Source organism: Penicillium chermesinum, assembly GCF_028974085.1.
Source record: "Penicillium chermesinum strain IBT 19713 chromosome Unknown utg000004l:1.0-3345178.0:1.0-3348027.0, whole genome shotgun sequence".
In the NCBI taxonomy this organism is placed as follows: Eukaryota; Fungi; Ascomycota; class Eurotiomycetes; order Eurotiales; family Aspergillaceae; genus Penicillium; species Penicillium chermesinum.
In genome coordinates this window covers 629066-649806 of record NW_026695314.1, presented here as the reverse complement: position 1 = coordinate 649806, position 20741 = coordinate 629066, and the positions used below count along the sequence as shown (strand labels likewise).

At 52.5% G+C, this 20741-nt stretch overlaps 5 protein-coding genes across 5 annotated transcripts; 3 read left to right on the top strand and 2 right to left on the bottom strand.

Moving 5' to 3' along the window:
• Positions 1-273: 273 nt before the first annotated feature.
• Positions 274-2787, top strand: N7468_005135 (putative C6 transcription factor (Leu3); the record flags this gene model as incomplete). The annotated part of the gene is made up of 6 exons (XM_058474432.1): positions 274-465; positions 569-1011; positions 1072-1509; positions 1577-1845; positions 1900-2430; positions 2486-2787. 6 exons carry the CDS (start codon positions 274-276, stop codon positions 2785-2787), a joined length of 2175 nt encoding a protein of 724 aa, XP_058330172.1.
• A 1298-nt stretch (positions 2788-4085) lies between these two features.
• On the top strand, positions 4086-5950 carry N7468_005134 (cytochrome P450; the record flags this gene model as incomplete). Its single annotated transcript, XM_058474431.1, has 8 exons — positions 4086-4245; positions 4319-4496; positions 4556-4733; positions 4790-4906; positions 5018-5192; positions 5259-5303; positions 5417-5609; positions 5770-5950. The coding sequence occupies 8 exons, from the start codon at positions 4086-4088 to the stop codon at positions 5948-5950; spliced, it is 1227 nt and encodes a 408-aa protein (XP_058330171.1).
• Positions 5951-7665: 1715 nt separating this feature from the next.
• On the bottom strand, positions 7666-10171 carry N7468_005133 (uncharacterized protein; the record flags this gene model as incomplete). The annotated part of the gene is made up of 2 exons (XM_058474430.1): positions 7666-9584; positions 9631-10171. The coding sequence occupies 2 exons, from the start codon at positions 10169-10171 to the stop codon at positions 7666-7668; spliced, it is 2460 nt and encodes an 819-aa protein (XP_058330170.1).
• Positions 10172-12055: 1884 nt separating this feature from the next.
• On the top strand, positions 12056-14231 carry N7468_005132 (serine/threonine-protein kinase; the record flags this gene model as incomplete). The annotated part of the gene is made up of 3 exons (XM_058474429.1): positions 12056-12553; positions 12776-13020; positions 13073-14231. The coding sequence occupies 3 exons, from the start codon at positions 12056-12058 to the stop codon at positions 14229-14231; spliced, it is 1902 nt and encodes a 633-aa protein (XP_058330169.1).
• Positions 14232-15302: 1071 nt separating this feature from the next.
• Positions 15303-17185, bottom strand: N7468_005131 (uncharacterized protein; the record flags this gene model as incomplete). Its single annotated transcript, XM_058474428.1, has 4 exons — positions 15303-15794; positions 15863-16652; positions 16718-16817; positions 16912-17185. The coding sequence occupies 4 exons, from the start codon at positions 17183-17185 to the stop codon at positions 15303-15305; spliced, it is 1656 nt and encodes a 551-aa protein (XP_058330168.1).
• Between the last annotated feature and the right edge of the window lie 3556 nt (positions 17186-20741).

The window sequence follows — 20741 nt, the reverse complement described above, 5'->3', positions numbered from 1 at the left end:
CGGAGACAAAATTCTAGAGAGGCTTGTCGCGAGTCTCGCAAGATCTGGATTCCTGATTGAGTGAAATCTGCTCGTGGTTTGTGCGGGCCCAGACGAGCCTTTCTTCGCACCGACTCTTTTTTTTTTCTCCGTCTCCCACCCAGACATCGCCTCCGACGTCTGAACGCCATCAGCCTGGCTTCTCGATCACGCGTATTCGACGGGCCACAGCAGCCCCAGACGTTCAATTCTAGTATTGCGGCTTATAATGCTTCAGCGGCTATAAGTCCCGTAATGGCGGGTGTCAATCATGCATCGCTCTCCATGCCTGCTTCCGACGGCTTGCAGGGTCGCAAACGCAATGTTAATATTGCCGGAATGGATAGCTCACCGGGGAGTATCGAAGACGCAGAAGATAATGATACACGGGATGACAAGAGGCGACAGCCTGTGAAGCGGGCCTGTAACGAATGTCGCCAGCAGAAGGTATGTGAGGCTCTTATACAATGCGAGAATGCCCTGTGGCGCAGATCGCGGAAAGTGCGGGGCCCGCAGAAATATCTGCTTACACGAGATGAACTCCCGATAGCTTCGATGCGACGTTATCCAAGACCCGTGGACTGACTGTTCGCGATGCCGGAGACTCAAATTAGACTGCAAGATCGAGTCCAACTTTAAGCGAGTGGGGAAGCGCAGCCGCAATGCTGAGATGGAGCGAGAGATCATCGAACTCAGGAAGCAAATTGCCACCGGCAATGCTGGCCCAAATATGCATCAGGCGCAGTCGATATCTGGAGGCCAATTAACACCGAAGCAAGAGTCCAGCCAAGTCAGTCCGGTGGCAGTTTACCAAACAACGCCGTCAGCCATGTCCGCCGATCAGTATATGGGCTCCCAAGAGGCCGTGGCATCGCTCTTGGATCTGCGATCGGGTTTCGATAGTTCTAGCTACCTGAGGAACGGGAATCACCAGCTTAAGCGGATTGAAGACGTGATGGTGGCCCCGGAGATAGTCCAGGAGCTGTTCAACCTGTATGATGTCCCAGTCCCTCGCAATTGGTGTTTGCACTTTGTTCTAACACTGAAACACAGATTTTTCACATATTATCATCCATTCCTACCATTCCTCGATCGGCAACAGCTACCTGAGGATTATTTCAACACCTCGCCTCTACTATTTTGGACAATCATTAGTGTCGGCGCAAGAAGATACCAGAGTGATACTACTTTGTTCACTTCCCTTGCGGGACCTGTCACTCGCCTGGTATGGAGTACGCTAGCAGATGTCCCACAGAGCTACCATGTCGTGAAGGCGCTCGCTCTCCTTTGCTCTTGGCCTTTCCCTACCAGTAGCACCTCAACAGATCCAACCTTCATGCTATGCGGAATGATGTTGCAGGTCGCTATGCAGCTTGGTCTTCATCGTCCATCCCATATTCAAGACTTTAACAAATTTCGGAGAGAGCTCATTGAGGAGGAGTTGAGAGACAAAGTCCGAACGTGGGCTATTTGCAACGTTGTTGCACAGCGGTATGTCATGACTATCTCATCCTAGAAATCTTTAAATCATCATCTAATCTGTTTTTCTCAATGGAAGGGTTTCCACTGGGTATGGTCAGCCACCGTCCACTTTGTATGATTGGACTCTATCATCCAATGAATCTATGGATCCAAATTTCAAACTCTCAAACGACATCATGCCCAGGTTGGAAATTGAAAAGTTATGTGACAAAATCACACGAGCCCTATACACCAATCGACGGGATCCTGTGGGCCTGAGCAGTGATCAAGAGCGAAGTGTCATGATCTCTTTTCTTTCGCGGGACTTTGATGAACTTGAAGAGCGGCTCAGGCCTCAAAATGATTGTAAGGCAAATGATTTTCCTCTTGCGGATCCTCGGAGTATTAATTTTGGATTAGGCATTACCGATCTGTATTTGCGCGCAGCCAATCTCCATTTACACCTATCTGCCTTTTTTGATGAACCCTCAGCAAAGGATTACCGTGAACGTGTCTTATCGCTGTACCTTGCGACCACCTCTTTCCTCGAGGCAGCGATGAATCTCGGAACTGAAGTGGGCCCTATCCTCTCGTATACCCCCTATTATATATACCAGATGATGGTCGCAGCAGGCTGCACCATCCTCAAGTTGAGCAAGAGCTTTTTCTCTGCTCACATTGATATGGAGTATACTAAACAACTCTTCAATCGAACGATTTGGGCTATCCGCGGCGTATCAGTCTCCAACAACGATCTTCCGGAGCGACTTGCCGAGGTTTTGGCTCAGATGTGGCGTCTGGGCGCCGGGCAGCAGCGCCCCAACAACGGCCATCCCGACATGGATGATTCTCTCAGATTGAAGGTGCGATGTCGCATGAGCATGTCGCTCCTTTTTGACTCGGTGTGGCGTTGGCGAGAGGATGCACGAACGAAGGGACGAAATATCGAAGGTATGATTGTTCTTGTCTCTTCATCGAAACGATTGCCTGTACTGACTTCTTCCAGCTTATCTGAAGAACCCAACCAATCCCGACTCAAATGCTGACTCGTCAGCCGCTTCGTCTGTTGGGCCTCCCCGCACGCAGTCGTCTACCCCGGGCATTGACCCCAGTCTGGCGCCCGCGCCTCTGATCACTCAGGCCAGTCTTGGCGTTCAATCAAACGACGGAGTGGGAGGGTTACCGAGCGGATTTATGGAGCCCAATTACGAGGTTTTTGATCCTTTGAACTGGCTTTTGGATGGGTTGGTAGACCTCCCCTATTCATATTCGAATCTGGGAGGCGTGGAGCCGCAGGGGATCACCTGATGTCTCCTGTAGTCATGGCGTTTCTTGGATATTCTTTTGCAAGCGGGCTTACTTGTACCATTATACCACAGCCCTATTAGCTGATACATGGAGTGGGGTGTTGTTCGTTCTTTGGTCTCGGTCTTGGGGTTTTTTTTTTTGCTTACGGAACTTTTATGCCCTGTGTAATGAGTTCGCTGACTCCTATGTATGAATTCGACCATGACCAGCGAGTGTGGATATTCCATTTTACTATTCCTTCCTCTCGATTCCCTCCGAGTCGTTCTCTAGTCTGTGACTACACCTTTAGGCGAAGTTGCCAACTTCAATTATGAGATGGAGAGAATTCTGTGTGATCCATCTTCACCTCTCCTGGGAAATCAAAATTATAGACAAGACGCGGCAATCCCTTGCTTCTCTAGATTGAGCTCATGAAAGCAGTTGGCTGACAAGTCATCATTTAGTCCCAGTTCGTCTTGGAATAATACTAGTAAAGATCGAATATTGGGTAATCATTCAACGTCTGGGCTTTGGGTACTTATGGCAACATACCACCTGCCTCGGTGACTACTTTAAGTAATTCCTCACTTTTGCTTTACCATTCATCTTCATCCTTCTCGTCTTTCCTCGCCTCTTTACACTCCCCGCTTTACCCTCTCTCTTATCCCTTCATATTCTTTGTTCACGATTACTTGATCCTTCCACTCCTCCTCATCATGAATAACATCACACGTGCATTTGACCAGTATGCAACCATGAGAATGAGTTCTCTAGAATCAATTCCCCCTGCTCAATTCCATTATGGTTTGGGGGCTCTGGTGTTTGCTCTAGCAGTGATCTCCCTGCTTTTCCTCCTGGTGACTGCAGTCAGCTTATTCGTTACATCTAGACGCCTGACCAATGTGAGTGGTTTTCGTTCGAAGAATTTGGGCTATTTGATACATGCCAATCTTCATTCACCTGGTCCATCCATGTACTCACTAGTGACCTTGCGTCTCATAGGTGCGCGTCCCTTTTGCATCTGGGAAAGGCCCGCTTTCTACTCTATATCAGCAATATCGATTCGTGGTCGATGGACCTAATTTGATCACAAAAGGCTCTCGGCGATTCACAAACAGTCTGTTTGAGATTCCACGTACTTTTCGCCATGGTCAGATCATTCTATGCAGCCCAAATCTTATAGAAGAACTCCGGACCACTCGCAGGGCAGTTGCGTCGCCCGAGCCATGGATCGACCAGGTAAGCAAGCTGCGCCGCGTCAGGGCCGCGAAAAGCAAGTCCTCAGATCTCATCCACAGTTACTGCAAATCTCTCATGTCATGCCTGGGTATTTTCCCAAGGACGGCGGTTGGCCTACGATTGCGAAGACCACCCCGGGCCTCATTCGCGGAACCGTCACCAAGCATCTAGACTTGTATGTCCCATCTATGGACAAGACAATACTCGCCCAGTTGGAGGCGCTGGAGCTGCAGGATGGCGGTACGTTTTGACACCAACTTACTTCCCTTCATTTGGCAATAGGCGAGGAGGGCTAACCCCGACACGTGCGCAGAATGCGTGGTCAACTGTTTTGATTTCGCCTATTCCATCGTGGCTCGGATTGGTAGCCTTGCCCTTGTCGGCCCTCGCCTGGCCCAGGATGAGGAGTACCTGAAGGCAGCGAAGGATCACATCCTTGGTATGATCGTGACCGCTCGCGTTCAGTTTCTGGTTCCAAATTTCCTCAAACGGTCAGTCTTCTGTCTCCATCTCTTTTTTCGACCATTGCTTACTGAAATGGCTTGAACAGATACATTGGCGGAATCATCAGTCGTCTGACTTCTTGGAGCATGCGATGGAATATGCATTCCTCGCGCAAGGTCCTGCTTAAGCACTTTGATGCACGAGGTGCAGAATACGACAAGGATATTGCCAGTGGCGGCAGCGTGGAGGACAAGCAGTCCAATCCCACCAGCGCAGCGGAGCCGGTAAGTTATTGCAATCAGCATTGTCCTTCGTGGCTTCCTAACTTACCCATGGCTAGGTTGAGTTCTTCCGGTGGCTGTACGAGAGCTGCACCATCCGCCACCGTTGGTCGTACGCCGAGGTGATTGGAGAAATGCTGCTGCTCCAGTTCGCGTTCATCTATACAACAGCTTATGTGAGTACCTTGGCTTGGATACCCGTCGCCCTATGTTAGCTTCCATTCGCATGTACATTCGTTCCGTCTGTTTGCCCGAGTCTTCGCCGCAGTTGCTTACAGGTCGTCCAGGGATTGTACGGCGCCTTGGCCGAGCTTGCCCAGCGTCCCGAGTATATCGAGCCCCTGCGCGAAGAGATCGAGAGCATTCTCGCAGAAACAGAATCTTCCGTCGCAGCCTGTGATCGCATGGTCCGACTCGATAGCTTTCTAAAGGAATGCCAGCGCCTGCATCCTCCTTCGGCCGGTATGCCCATAAATGCCCAGTGAAGGAAGATCTTTGAGAAACCAAACACTAAAAAGCTCCCTTTAGTCTCTGCCCATCGCGTCTGTCTCGAGCCACTCGAGCTTTCGAACGGTGAGTTCTTTCTCTCTATTGGTTGGGATTCATGGCCTCGTCCAGTTCGGCACGGTTACACCGCATGGCATGGAATCCAGACTTCTTTGCTAACATTATTTGGAATACTCCAGGCACAGTCCTCAAGGCCGGCTCCCACGTTGGCGTTCCCAGCTGCTGGATCCACCGATCCAGCAAAAGTTATGTTGACCCAGAGCTCTTCGATGGCTTCCGCTTCGTCAAGAGAGCTGCCGCCGGCGGGACCAATAACCGCTTCACTGACTTGAGCCCTGACTATCTCGTTTTCGGAATGGGCGTGCACGCCTGGTGAGTTATGTTTCATCTTACATAGCTATTCCCAAACCTGTCCCTTCTTTTTTTCCTTTTTCTGGGGAAGTGGCATTTGTTTCTTGTCTTGAGTTGTCATCTTTCAATTCCAACTGCCCAGATCCATGGCTGCTGACTCGTGTTCACATTCTGGTGGCAGCCCCGGCCGATGGATGGCTAGTGTTCTCATGAAGCTGGTGCTTGCGCACCTCATCATGCACTTCGATATCATGCCCGGATCCGCGAGTGCCCGGCTGACCGGGTCCCTCTCTTTCGAGGAGTTTTTTGTGCCCAACTTTGGACTCAAGGTGCACCTGCGTCGGCGTAAGAAGGTCGAGTAGGTAGCCACACTGGGGAGTTTTGGATATACATTGGCCGGGGAACATCAAGGCTCTTGAAACTTGCTTTCCATTTATTCCTTTTTTGTCCATGGCTAGGCTCCGAAGGACGAGGATTTGGACGTACTGAAACAAGGATACCGGATGAGAACGCGTTGATTCCTTACATCCCGTCAAGCAATGCAATACCGCAGCGTCTTCCAAAAGAAGAAGAAAAAGAAAAAAAGAAAACGCCCATGAGCTTCAACAAGGAGGCTTTTTTTCCTTCGACGTAGGACTTCCCACCCAGCCTCTATACTTCTACTCGTAGATCCGCGCTAAAGCCGACACGATAAGCACCGATAAAGCCATCCACCACGTCATCTGATCGCCGACTCCAACATCCCCCCCAAAACCCAACAAACCCAAATGGCCTCAAAACGCCCCCTTATAATCCCACGCAAACGGCCCCTCCTCCCCCCCTCACACAAGCTCAGACAAAAGCGCCAAGAGCCAGCCGCCCCGCGTCCTCAACCCTAGCGCCGTCGCAGCAGAGACACGCATGAAAAAGGCCGCACCGAGACACTACAGCTCAGACAGTGCCGACGAGAGTCTCAGGGGAGGATTCAGAGGATGAGAAGCCAGGGCCGGTGAAATTTGCGTTTGCAGCACCACCTCAGCCCTTCCTCGAACCGCCGACTTGGGAGGGGATGCTGAAGCGCCACGCGCAGGCCCAGACGAGGGGTGTGGATGGATCGGGGGATACGAGGGATAAGAGTAGAGATGCAGGAGGGAGAGGAGAAGAGGGGCTAGAAACGGCTGACGAGCGGGTTCGAAGGCGCGAGAGGGAGGCCGAGTACGGGTCTATGGCTGTTCGGGGGCGATCGAGGGTTGGAAGAGGGAAGAGAGAGAAAGGCAGAAAGTTGAGAGGGTGAGTGGGGAAGAGGAGGGCACTGATTCTGTGTTCTGGTTATATGGTGACGAGTTATGAAATCTGATTCCTTTTCTTTTCCTTCTTTTGGGTTGATACCCAGTGTGTTAAGACAGCAGGCTACGGGACTTTGGCGGAAATGAAGATGATGCAAAACGAGCTAAATTCCAAAAAAAAGACACCAGCGCAATAAAAAACAGGTATATCCAGTAAGGGCTATAACAACAAATGCATGTCCGTCATAACGCAGAGAACTTATGGTACATCTTGAGGCCACCAAAACAACGGGCGCAATCGGCATAAGTCATCGAGTCGTCATTGTTTTCATAAGTAATCGTAGACATCGTATCAAAGTAAGGGAGAACAGGAAAAAAAAGCCAACATGGAAGCAAACTCGTAGCACAGAATGGACAGAAAGCAGAGCAGAAATCATAAAGCATGGACATCAAAATTGTTAGGCACTCCGGCCAGATGCATTGTCATCATCATAAGGTTCGTTTTCGTGAAGTGAAACATATTCTGCCAACAGGCTGGTCATAACGTGGCATGGAAATGAGGAAAAGCCCATTACCGTATTGCGCCATTGGCCGTACTAGATCCCACATACACAGGGCCACCGATACTTTGTTTGAGATTCTCGCGGCGCGCTGCTCGCTTCCGCTCGTCTCGTCTCTGCCTTATGCGGCGCACACGATTGCGCATGCTACGCAACGACAAAGACTGGAATTGACGGCTGAGGCGAGAAATGGTCTGGAAGCGGTTTTTATAAAGCGGAGAACCGGTGCGAAGAATGGCTTGGTCCACCAAGCTAGCATTGCTGAGCATTCAGGTGGCTGGCTGAGGACATTCCATGGAGCAGACGTCGCATCTCGGGACTGCGACGAGCCATGGCGGACGGGCCCTCAATGGTAATCCGTTGCTGCGGGAGGCCTAGGGAGTTGTTGATTATAACACCCTCTTCAGTGGTTTGAAGGCTTTGCCTGGCTGAATTCCCCTTGGGAGGTGACGTCGAGATGCCCTCCCAGAAGCCGCGCGGGCGCCAGAAGGGGTGCTCCTGCCCGTTCATCTCGAGCCCGGCTTTGCGGTTCTTCGCTGACCGCATGGAGAGAGACCGCGCCATTGTGGTGAAGGAGTTGGAGCGTGGCCGACCACCCCATGGACGACGCACAGAAGGTCGACGCCCAACATGTTGGCTAGTGGCCTTCGATGGCTTTCTCTCCAGCCTCTCTGGCGCAGGAAGAGGGGGCAGGGGCTTGGTAACTGGAGGTTGCGGCGGTGTACGAGGGTGCCTCAAGGGGGAAATGAATTTTGTTGCGCTAGGGTCGAAGGTTGGCTCCGGAGTGTGAGGTTCCGACGGTGGCTCAGCAGCTTCATAGAAGGCACGGAATGAATGGGTTTGAGGCCCGGGGGGAAGGAAATGATCAAACGGCGGTACTCTTTGGTCAACCAGCAACAGAGATCGATTGTTGTGCGGGAAGAGGGTGACGGCCGTGGCTTCTCGGATTTCAATTGGCCCAGGAGAAGTGGATGGAATCGACCATTGCGTAAATGGCAGAGATGGCGGTCGCAGGGTCGCCACGTCTTCCGAGCTAAGGGTCAGTGCTGGCATCTTCGGAGGTTCCCGCAGGCTTTGGAGTTGAGGATCATCTTCTATTTTGACGATAGGCTGAGTGACAGGTCGGTCGAACGTGGTACTACCAGCAAGGATATTGTGACGAGGCGGCGACACGGGTTGGTGATCATTGACATTTGGTGTCTCCATATCGATGCCCAGAGCGTCATGACGCAGTGTCGACACAGGTTGCCGACCATCCTTCTTCAACGACTCCAGGTCCATGGCCTGGTTGTGACTGCGCAAGCTCGCTGACGTCAGGGATGCAGCACGAGAGTTATTCCGACTTGTGGGGGCTGAGAGCGACGAGCTGCGCGGCGGGATAACCGGGCGCCCAAGCGGACGACTCCTCGAGTCCTGATCTTGGGATGGCGCAGGCGCGGAATCAGACATGGTTCGTTGTCGTTGGCGAGGGACCTGGATTGAACCAGACCCCTGCGACGAGACGGGTGGACGCTGAGTTGACCGCTGCGAGCTTTGCTTAGAGGAGACATAACTATTGGGCCCTGATTTCAAGGATGAACGCCTTTCGGGCACCACGATGACTGGAATGATGTCGACTGACGCATGAGGCGCAGTAGTGGTCGGCTTGGCAGAGAATGATATGTCTGAAGAGATGCTCCGACGGTCCTGTTCGCAAATTCGAGCAGCCTTGTGTGCCAGTCGAGGTTGAGAGCTAGGATTGGAGACAGTAGAGGTGGGAGACTTGGTGACAGGGGAACTCGCAGATCGCAAGGAGTTCCTCTTTTCCGTGTGTCTCAACAACCGCTGAGCGCGCTTTGGGGAATCAATAATCATCGCCGAGACTGTGGATGTCGAAGACAGGTCCGACAAACGGCGCGATTCTGGGTCATCTGTCTGCGATAACCCATCAAAGGTGGGCCAGCCGATTTCCTCCCGAAAGCGTTCCAAGGAAACACTTTCAGGAATTTCCTGGTTATCTCGGACTCGATCTCGGAGTTTCTTCTCTCGCATCAGTGAGGCATCCAATCGCTGAACATCTAACGTTTCCTTAGGGGTCTCCTTAACCACGTATTCGTGCTTTCGAGATTGTTTTCGTTTACCCGGTAGCGGCGTTGGAGACCCATCCACTGGTTTCTGCCACTCGGCGAACGCTTCAAACCCAGGTTCATATTGCATCTCGCCCAACTGCGGAGGGACCGAACGGGGGGGCCTCTCTTGTGTAAGTGAGTCGAGCGGCGGGGGCGGGTGGCGCATTTTGTCGCTGCGGCAAGCCTGCCGGCTTGTGTTTCTGAGAATCGTCCTGCGCAGAGCGAATAGGAGTTTCCGTATCACCGTCGGAGGTCATACTCTCCTGGGCCGTTTGGAAGGAATCGGCTCTCGAGGAAGCCGAATGGTGGACCGAGTGGCTCAGCGGTGGACGTCTCCTGGAGTGCGTTCGAGGAGGAGTGACATCGGGAGTGGGGGGTTTCGATGGACGGCGCGGAGTCAACATGCCGGTCTGAGACTCGGGTTGCGATCCAAGCTTTCGAGGGGTCGGTTCATGATCATGGATGCCTTCTTGGTTCGCGCCGGGCGGAGTCAAAGGAGGTGCGGGCGTGGCGACCGTGGCTTGTCGCTCCGGAGAGACAGGGTGGGCAACATCCGGGCAGTCGACATCCCTCTTGGGGAGATGCTTGTGAGACTTCAACAGTGGTCGGTCAGAGGTGGCTGTTGGATCCATCACCGCAACGCCTGGCATCTCCGAAATCCAGAAACGGGTTAGGTGTAATTCGGGATTACGAGACGGGCGCAGAGGGGATCATATTCTCCAAAATATAGAAAGGCCTAAGGTCAAGGCTTGGGTCGCATCGCGGGAAATTGAGGCGATCCCCAAGTCTAAGTGAGGAGACCCGATTAAACGATGTCTCGAAGAGGATGTAAGGGGACGGGATAAAGTGAAGTTGAAGGTAGGCGGGGCCAGAGGAGGCTGGTGTAGTGAAATGAGAGGTTTGGGGCACTAGCGTAGCAGCCAAAACTGCCAAGAATGAAGTGAAGAGAGAAAGGGGAGTGTTAAGCGGCCCGCAAGAAAGACCTCCACGAAAAGACTGGGGATAGAAGCCTCCAGGTTGTCCAAATGGTCACATCGCAAGTCACATCGAAGACGGCACCAATGGCCCCTTTGGCCCCTGCGTACAGAATTTTGTGCCGTACTCCGTTGCAGCCCTTCTTGGGCAAATCATCTATCACGCAGCGTCTTTGTACGCAAAAGACCCTTTGTCCGGACTCCTTCTATTGCCTCCTATAGGTTCTTCTAGGCTCCTGCCGAATCTTAGGGCCAGGCTACCCCTCGACTCGTCTTTCTGCTAATCTATCTCCAGCAATATTCTACGTGTCAGGGCCACACGCAAACTCGTCGGACCCAACGCCCAATGGGAAAACGGCCTCCATCCCCACCGGAAAGCAGAGAGTCGGAGAGTCGTGGGAAGTGCGTCTGCCTATAGGCGGGGCAGCTCCGTCTTTTGCACGCGTTCCTGGATCGCCCAAACTCTCTTTCGTGAAGACCTGTTTCAAGAACCAAAGTCCGACTCGAGCCTGGGAAATCTGCCAAGCCTGAGATCGGGACTAGTTAGCGATTATCCTGGAGCTCTCCAGCCTCGGGTCTCCAGGTCTCCGCGGCGGAAAAACCGTAGGATGACAAAACCACTCCTTGCAGGGCCGGGGCGTTTGGAGATCGGTTCAGTCTGTAGGCAACTGAAATCTGCAAGCCACACATTCCGTCTCATCTCACTTGAAAAAGAGGATCTACAGCTTTCGGAAACAGAGGACACAAAACAGAAAAGAAAAAAAAATTTGAGGAAATGGAAAAGCCATCGAGCAAAGTGTAGAGAGGGAGATTAGATTAGAGACGCATTCGGGAAGGGCATGTGGCGAACAATGACGATATGGCCCAAGGTGGGAACCTTGATTGGATCCAATTTCCCAGAGGCGTACGACCCCAGATTCGAGCGCCTGCTATGGTTCAGAGCACAGCTTGAGACGGATCTTTTGGGCCAAAGCTCATTGCGGCAAGTAAGCTGATGCTTTAGGAACCGAGATAGGATGATGGGAAATCCTAGTAGGACGACCATTCTGCACTGCTGTACGATCCTAGGAAATGCCAGAAATGCCAGAAATGCCAGAATACAGCAGTGCTCGGAGAGCCAATGACGATATGATGAGAAAACAGGGGAGCACAGCATTATAAAAGTTGATATTCAGATAGCGGGAATCCCTGTTGGTGGCGGGGCATGACGCCAGCATCCCATGTCATGGGCCAAGCCCGCATCGAACGATGACATCGCCCAGTCGATGTCATAGGCGTTTTCTTCTCTCCTCCAGCCTTGATCTCATCCCCCTCCATTACCCCCCCTCCCCCTGTGCCCGTTTTTCCTTAACTGGGTTTCCCTCTCCCGATTCCTTCCCTTCCTCTCAAATCCATTGGCGGGGATTTCTCATCTTCTATCGTTTTTTCTCCCCATTTTCCCCGTGTCTCCCGTTTCTCCTACCCTGGGCTTTCTCGCTTCGGGCCTTGATCATAAGCCTATTATCCTCCTCCCTCACTTCACCCTCTATCCTTAATAGTCCTCTCCACCTCCTGCCCATCATGAGTACTATCCAGAATATCAAAAACTTCATCCGGCACGGAAAACAAGCGCGCCTCGTGACCCCTCATTCGGAACCGACTACCGACGTATCCGCGGTCCACGCCGAACCACAGCCCCCCTCTTCCAGCCAATTTTCTCCAGGTCTACTCGAGGCCTACGATGCCGATCTCAGGGGAAATGGGCAAGCCGGATCCCAAAAGTTATCGGAAGCCCAGGTCCGCAAAGCCCGGTCGCTCGAGATTGAACGTCTAGTCGCTGAGGAAAACTCCAACCGCTCCAAAATGCCTCAGTATCCCGGTTTAGAGCGCTGGATCTTGGTCGAGAAGATGGGCGACGGTGCCTTTAGTAATGTGTATCGCGCCAAGGACTCTACAACGGAGTACGGCGAGGTCGCTATCAAAGTTGTGCGCAAGTTTGAAATGAACAGCAATCAGGTAGGGTGGCCGGCCGGTCTTTTTCCTTTCTATCTTTCCTTGGTTATCAGCGTCTGCTGCAAGGTGTGTCTGGGGTCTTTTCGTGAACAACGCCAATACTTTGTAGTCCAGCCAGCGTCCAAACGCCCAAAAGGTTCCAAAGGCTGCAGAGGTGCGCAGATCTCTCTCCCTATAGGTTATCTCTTCCTATAGGTCACGCTCTCATTCCCGCCGTTCCTGTCTCACTTGCCTAGTTCCTTGCGATTCTCTGGTAAAGAAGCGCTTGCTAACCCATCTATTTCCCAGCGTGCGAATATTCTCAAAGAGGTTCAGATTATGCGCAACCTCGACCACCCCAATATTGTCAAATTGATTGATTTCTCCGAGTCCCGCCAATACTACTACATTATTCTCGAACTCTGCCCCGGCGGCGAGCTTTTCCATCAAATCGTGCGATTGACTTATTTCAGCGAGGATCTTAGTCGCCATGTCATCACGCAGGTCGCCAAGGCGATTGAATATCTTCATGAAACTTCAGGCGTTGTGCATCGGTTCGTAATGCTCCGCGTCCAATGGACCATACCCCCGCTAACGCTTCTACAGAGACATTAAGCCCGAGAACTTGTTGTTCTACCCAGTCCCCTTTGTTCCTAGTCAAAGACCCAAGCCTAAACAACCCGGCGATGAAGAGAAGGAAGACGAGGGCGAGTTCATCCCCGGACTCGGATCCGGTGGCATTGGGAAAATCAAGATTGCCGACTTTGGTCTTTCCAAGGTAATTTGGGACAGTCAGACAATGACTCCATGTGGTACCGTTGGCTATACGGCGCCCGAAATCGTGAAGGACGAGCGATACTCTAAGAGTGTGGACATGTGGGCCATGGGCTGTGTGCTTTACACCCTGCTGTGTGGTTTCCCTCCATTTTATGATGAGAGCATCCAAGTGCTCACCGAAAAGGTCGCGCGTGGCCAGTACACCTTCCTATCTCCCTGGTGGGATGACATCTCCAAGTCGGCCCAGGACTTGATTTCGCACCTCCTCACAGTCGATCCTGAAAAGCGCTACACCATCAAGGAATTCCTCGATCACCCTTGGATTCGACAGACCGATGAGGAAACCACTGCGGCTGCCGATGCACCTCCTCTCGCAACTCCGTTTGGCCAGGTCCGCGAAACTGGACCAGGCCAGAAACTGGATCCCGCGGGAGCCGACCAAGCCCCATACCAGCCTGCCAGCTCTCGTATGCTAGACCTTCCCGCAGTGACTCCAGATCGCCGCATGGACTTCCGTTCACCAGGCGCCTTCAACCTTCGGGAAGTTTTCGATGTTGGTTATGCCGTACATCGACAAGAAGAGGAAGGTAAACGTCGTCGAAATGCACGTCAAAACCCTGCCGCGGGTTTCTCCTCTGCCCTCGGTTCCCTCAACGAGGACTACGATGATGAGTATGACTACCGGCCCCAAGGCAACTCAGGTCAACCGCCCTCCAAGGCCGCCAAATCATCAGGTCAGTCGGGCGATTTAGCCGGTATGGAAGCTAAGCTTCGATCCACAAACCTCGGCGCCCAGAGCAGTGCTGCCCAGGCACGCCAAGCGCACAAACCACGCCAACAAGGCTACGGCCAACACGATGCAACCGTGGCCGCAGCTGCAAAGAGCAGCATCGGTCGCAAAGCCGCTCAGCCATTCGAACTCAGTTTGGACGGTGCCACCCTCCTTGAAAAGCGGGGGCGTCGCAACAAACAGCAACCGGTGGCATGAGTTTTTCGGATTCTGTCGTTTACACGACAGTCACAGCCTGGCGTTATCTTCACGGCTTCCAATGTTTCCTTTCCGTCTTGAACGAGCGATTTATTGCATGAGTTATTCCATTTTCTTCTTGCTGTGGTGTCTTTTTTTTTTTCCCTCCCTTACCCTTCACGCGCACCCTCTATGACCTTTTCCTCATCTCTCCCGACGACTTCGATGTTGATGACTTTAAGACATCTTCTTTACCTCATTCGTCTCCTCCTCTCTACGCGTTGTTTGGGTGTCCCTGGGCGAAAGAAGAGCATACATACTTCATTTGGCTGGTTTTGATACCTAGGAAAGGTTACTAAGGCAACGGGTTCGGCTTTTCCTCTCTGTGTTCTTAGTTCATAGAGCTTGCTTGAGTTGGGGTAGGCGTTTTATCGATGTATTCCTTTTTGTTTTTTTTCTTCCACGTTACCCTTCTCAAGTGCAAGAATACTTTATTGACTGTACTTGGGCGCAATCCCAAGGGGTTTCAATCGCATTTCTTCTACGTCTTCGTTTCTGGCGGGGCGTATCTTGAAGTTTTCCAAGCCCGAGCGTATGCTTTTCCCCTCCAAGATGGGTGGGTCGGATTCTGGCGATGGCTTTAGACGGGGCTTGTTTCCCCACATTCCCCAGACCTCACTGGCTTCGCCTCACTGGCTTAGATTTCAATTAAAGATATCCATTACAGGGAACCCCACTTCCAAATGCACGAATGTATTTATTTAAAATCACAATGGTATCTCGGAAAGAACAATGTCCAGGAACCGGATCTGGCTCCGCCATGCAACGTACAAAAAATGAGCAAGGGGAGAAAAAGTGATACATCAGCTAGCAAACCCGGGTCCACGCAAAACCCGCTCCAGGCGCATCCGCGAGCCCCGAAACTAGCGCAATTCATAGTATACCGGGAATCAAACATCTTTTGACTTTCCCGTCTCCTTCGCAAGTCTGTAAAGCATCCACCGGAAACGACCCCGGAGAAGAGAGGGGAAAAAAAAGATAAAATAAACAGATAACAGATCACGAACTGATGTACAAAGGATAATCCCGTTTTTACAGAGTCTGCTTACCGCGCGTCTCAATAGGCAACAGCACCATCGCGACAAACGCAGCCAGCATCAGACCACCCGAAGCGTAGATCGGCGCATTGGGATTGCCGGTGCTGGAGTAGATCGCCACGAGCGGCGCACAGAGACCCGCGATGCGGTTGAGACAGCTCGAGATACCGGATCCAGTGCCGCGGATGGTGGCCGGGAAGACCTCGGGCGTGTAGGCGTACAGCACGCCGTACATGATGTTCTGGAAGAAGGCTTCGAGGCAGGAGCAGAGGAGCTGGATGTTGGAGTTTTGGGACTCGGTGAAGCAGAAGAGCAGGACTCCGGTGACGACGGTGGCAAAGGCCATGGTGCCCTTGCGGCCGATGTACTTGATTTCCACGGTGAAGCAGGCGATGATGGAGCCCGGCACACCGACGATGGAGGTGATCGCGTAGTTGCGGTAGGTGGTGGATTCGGAGTTGGTACCGCCGCCGGAGCGGGCGAGGTACTGGGCAGGAAGGCGTTGAAGAGGGGGTAGCCCATGCCGATGGTGGCCCAGCAGAACCAGAGAAGGACGGTGGTGAGTCCGAGCTTCTTGTTCGCGAAGAGCAAGCGGATCTTCTTGGCGGAGAACTTGGAGAAGAAGCGGGCGATGATCTGGACCACGCTCAGCTTGGTGTGGTCCTCGGCCGTGGAATCGTCGACACCACCGATCTCATTTAGGATCTCGCTGGTGAGCCAGGTCTTGGTGCGGTTCTTGTAGGCGATGCCGTGGACGGAGGCAACCGCTTCGTCCTGGCGGCCGCGGGAGAGCAGAAATTTGGGCGACTCGTACAGGTGGAAGAAGAAGAACCGGGCAATCCACATGGCAAAGGTAATGGCACCCAGGGTGAGGATCAGGTAGCGCCAGCCCATGTTGTTCTCCTTTGTGCAGTCTTGCGCGGAGTCACAGCTGAAGTTTGGGATGAAAGCCCAGGCGAGCAGACTCGAGATCAGCTGGCCGATCGGCCACCAGACACTCAGCATGGTCAACATGTTTCCGGAGACCTTGGGAAGGAACTCGAGGAAGAGGGCGCCGTCCACGGGCAAGTTCCCGCCGACTCCGAGACCAAGACAGGCGTACAGGGCGCTGGTACCGACCCAGTTGGGACCACCGCCAGCGGCGAGACCAAAGGCACCAGCAAGGAAAAGGGTGGTGTTGAATGCGAGGCGACGGCCGATGATATCGGACACAATCCCCCAGAACGAGGCACCAATGCAAAGACCCAAGAACAAGGCACAGGTAGAGAATCGCACCGTTGACGTATCAACCCCGAACTCGTTCGCAATCGGGGTTAAGGTGAGGGCAACACCTTGGAGCCAAAGGCTGGAGTAAAATTAAAAGTCAGTTCTCGATGTGAATGTTCCAGCCTTGTGTCCGAGGGAGCTTACTTGTCTGCGAGCCAACCGAAGCCACACAGGAAGAACAGCTGCCACTGATAACGGCCCATGCCGATATCCGCAAGAGCTCGGTTGATCACCTTTGCCTTGCCTGTAGGGTTAAACATTAGTCTTCAAACCATATTTTTCTCGGGCGAAAATCGGCGCTTTGGATTCCGAAATAGAAAGGATTGAGGGCAACATACGATCATACATCGTGTTGCTGGCACCAGCAGCAACTTCGTCGTCGATTTCTCTACGGAGAATGTCGAGGGTCAAGTGGCTGGTCTCAGGAATGGAGCCGGCGCTCCCATTCTCTGCAGAAGGTGAGCGGTCGAGGGAGTTGACGGCATCTTCCTCTTTCTTCTTCTCCACGGTCGAGTTGTTGGCCGCATTGATGGGGGCATCGGACAAGGGGATCACCACACCAGGGAAGTTCTGTCGGTCCTTTTTAAAGGGGTTGAATTGAGCAATACCCATGATGGCGGGATGGGGTAGGGCTAGGCGCTTGAGGGTAAATGGGATCGGCGGGGGAATAGCGGGATTGCTCAAGTCGCAAAGGATCACGGGGGTTGTCGCTATCTGGGGCAAATGCCGGTTATATGCGCTAGATATAGGGTCAAAGTCGAGTCAATTTCCGTGGAGAGAGTCGGTTTTCTCTGGGCGAAAGACTACAAAAGTGGCGCAAGGGAAACAAAAGTTAGGGCTAAAGCTGGGCTAAAGCTGGCCGTGGCGCGTGGCGGATTTTGTCGCTGTGGTAATTCGGAGTCAATGCTCGGGCTGCTGCAATCGAAATGTCGCTAGTCGTTCTAGAGAGCAAAGGTCGAATGCAAGAAAGATGTGCTTGGTTGTTGAGACACCAATTCTGTGTTTTGTTCAAGCTCGAAAGACCAGCCAGTGGTAAAGTGACAAAGGGTGGTAGCTAAACCGGGCAGCCAAAAGTATGCCCCGAGCCCAAGTAAATGGGTTTGGTGTGTGAGGGGAAGTGGGAATGGAATGGGAGAATGGAAAACCAAAGGAAGAGAAAGAAGATTCAGCGGGATGGACGTGATCCTATATAGAGAGAGAGGGACTTGAGTGGGCATCTCCGTTAGGGCATCTCTTTTCCCTTTTTTTCCCTTTTTCTCTTTTTTTTTCCCGCGCAACTCGTTCTATGGTACTAAACTGCGAGTAGGCCAGTAATGCTCAAAGCTCACCGGGGCCGGAGAGTCGTGACCCAAAAAGGGAAAGCGTGGCGCCTGGGGCCAGAATCCATTTTTCGGACTATCCCCGTCTTAGATTAGCGGGCTTGGCACGTGGTAAACCCAATACCGTATTAAATCACGGCTGCCCTGACGCCACTCCGGCTGCCGACTTTTAGCGTCCTGGACCGTTCGGCTCTCGGATCGACCCGGTTGTTCTTCTCTTCTCAGGCTATTTGTAAAACACCGAACCAGAGATTCAAGCATGTGGTTTATTCCGGAAAAAAACCCCTTGACCAGATTTTGTTGAATACGGGCTACCGCGTTGGGAATAGTGTCACGGGTCGATCTTAATCCTGCATCGGGCATTGAGACGGGTCAAAGAGACGGAACACTGATATTTCCACTCCTATTAGACATCCTGCGTCGAGTTCAATATTCAACTCGGGAGACTGTCCTCGACGCCAAGGCTCGTTTGATCACAAATCAAGTTTGAACGTTTGCAAACCAGCTCGACATCATCGAGCCCTCGAACGCGGCCATAGCCGACAGGGCCCCCCCCCCCCCCAAAGTATCGGAGCCGACAAAATCTTTCACATAATTACCACTGGTTACCCAAATCAGGAAGGCCCCAGGAATGATCTCCACGTGCTCGGCTCGACGTCATTCCTCCATCTTTCTGTGACGAATGATTGGTCAAGCTCGTACGTAGCCTTTTCATTGCTTTTTCCCCTAGCAAGCCCGCACACCCCAGTCGATTGCCCAGTGCTGCACTATGATCGCATGCTGGTCCCCGGGCGTGTGTTCTTATCACTAGGCTTGAGTCATGGGCTGAGTTAATGGCATTACCCAATTTTACTTCGTAGATTAGAGTGATAGACGTGCAGATAGGCGGGGACAGTAATACGAGATCTTCCCTAACCGGCGGAACCCTTCCGAATGCAGAGGCAGAGCCTCGGAATCACTGCGGTAATTTACAATACAACGCTGCGCCTTCCATGCCACGGGCGCCCCGCCACAGTGCTTGTTGAGACTGCCACCACTCTCGAGCTTTGGAAGCCTTGCGACTGCACGTTTGCCTCTGGAACTTTTTTATGCATCGATGAACTCTTGCCACTGTAGCCAGAGACTCATGATTATGTTAGCAATTACTCCGCGCATTCGGTCCATCTCACGAAAAGCATGGCATGATTCCAGGTCGCGTGAGTACTTCCTAGGTCGCCCATGGCACGGCCAACCTCCATTTTTCGACCCTGTAATATTAGGACTAGAGCGATCAGAGTGGGCATCACCAACAGCCCTTAGGATAGAGGCTGGTGTCCGGGCCATCCGGCGAGCGAGTAGGAAACGAATCGGCGCGCCCTGAGCCTTGCGTCTGTACAGCATTGGTCGATACATAACCCTCCAACCAAAACCCCAGAAGATATGGAAATGACATCCAGATAGCGTGAAGGTCTCTGGGGAAAGAACCAACTGTAACGCTTTTCTTTACTGTTTCTCATGTTGTGCCCGGCCTGTGTATTCTGGTCATCGCGTTCTCCGGTATCCTAGGCTCTGTTGCTGATCTCCATGCATTCTGAACCACTGCATAATAACCGCACCTCACTAAACCCAATATCGCTTACCTGGTAATATTGAGGATCCGTAAACTAGGCCAAGCTGAGGTCCATCTGCGTACACTCCACATCTCTCGGGCTGCGATGGGGCCACTGCGGCAATTTTATGCTTGAGCGCTGTTCAAGCTAGCTTGTTGCTCCTGTCCCTCGTACGCCGCAGGATAGGCTTGCTCGAATGAAACAATGGATAGTCCTGCGACTATTCCTAGTAATACGACATCCTCAATCTACCAAGACTAACATTGTCTGCTCCGAATCCGAGCGTCGCACGGCATACATCCGCAAGTCACAGTCAGGGCTTGCTTTCCACCATCTCACTACTATTAAACAGCAGACTAACTAAATTCCAAGGTTATATGAATATACAATCGAACGGCTTACAGATAAGTTTCCTAGAACTGCAAGCCCCAATACGACCAGGCCAGACTGTAAGAAAGCCAGGTACGGTACTCGAGTCTCAAAATCCTACAACAAGACCCTCCCTTTTCGACACCCAACCTTTGGCCCCAATCCTCTTGTCTCGTATGTATCATGATCGACCCGCGGCCTCGATGTCAAATCCCTGTCATATTGTTTCTCCCCCCCCCTTTTTTCCCACCTGCAACGATAAGCCCTGACCAGCCGATCGGCATTCGGTGCTGCTCTTCCGTCTCCCGAACCAAAAAGCAACCGTATACTCAAAATGGTAACGCGGTCCCGTCAGCTCGTGACATCAGCGATAAGGAGCTGCCTGCACATTAGCACCTCTAGGAAGAGTCCAACTGAATAAACTTCCCGTGGAAAACTCCGGACGGCCATCGCCGTTTCTCTGTGTCCTGATAGGCCCGGGGACGCCTCTAGATCGGGTTGCAGTAGTGATCCGCGTCGAAGTCTGGGGTAAACCGGCGGATCAAAATTACACGCTGTATTGAGGCTTGCGGTGTGGCGGCCAGCCACCCCTTAGTGACCTCGGTGGGACTCTCAAGGTTCCCAAGTTTGCTGCACGGAAGGTTGGGGGAGGGGGCGGTTCAGGCGCCTTGGGCGGATGCCCTGCCCCCCCCCCTACTAACCTGAGCGCATTGGCGTTTGAGGATGTGGTTGCCCGGCCTAAAGGGGTAAAAGCGATCTATGACTACAGACTTGGGAGGAACTGAGGACCAAGGCAGTGATGTCGTTTTCATTTATTGGCGCTATGTACGCGGAGTCGCATTACATTAATACATACAAAGCGGGTTCGTCCATCCGTTCGTCTCATCCATC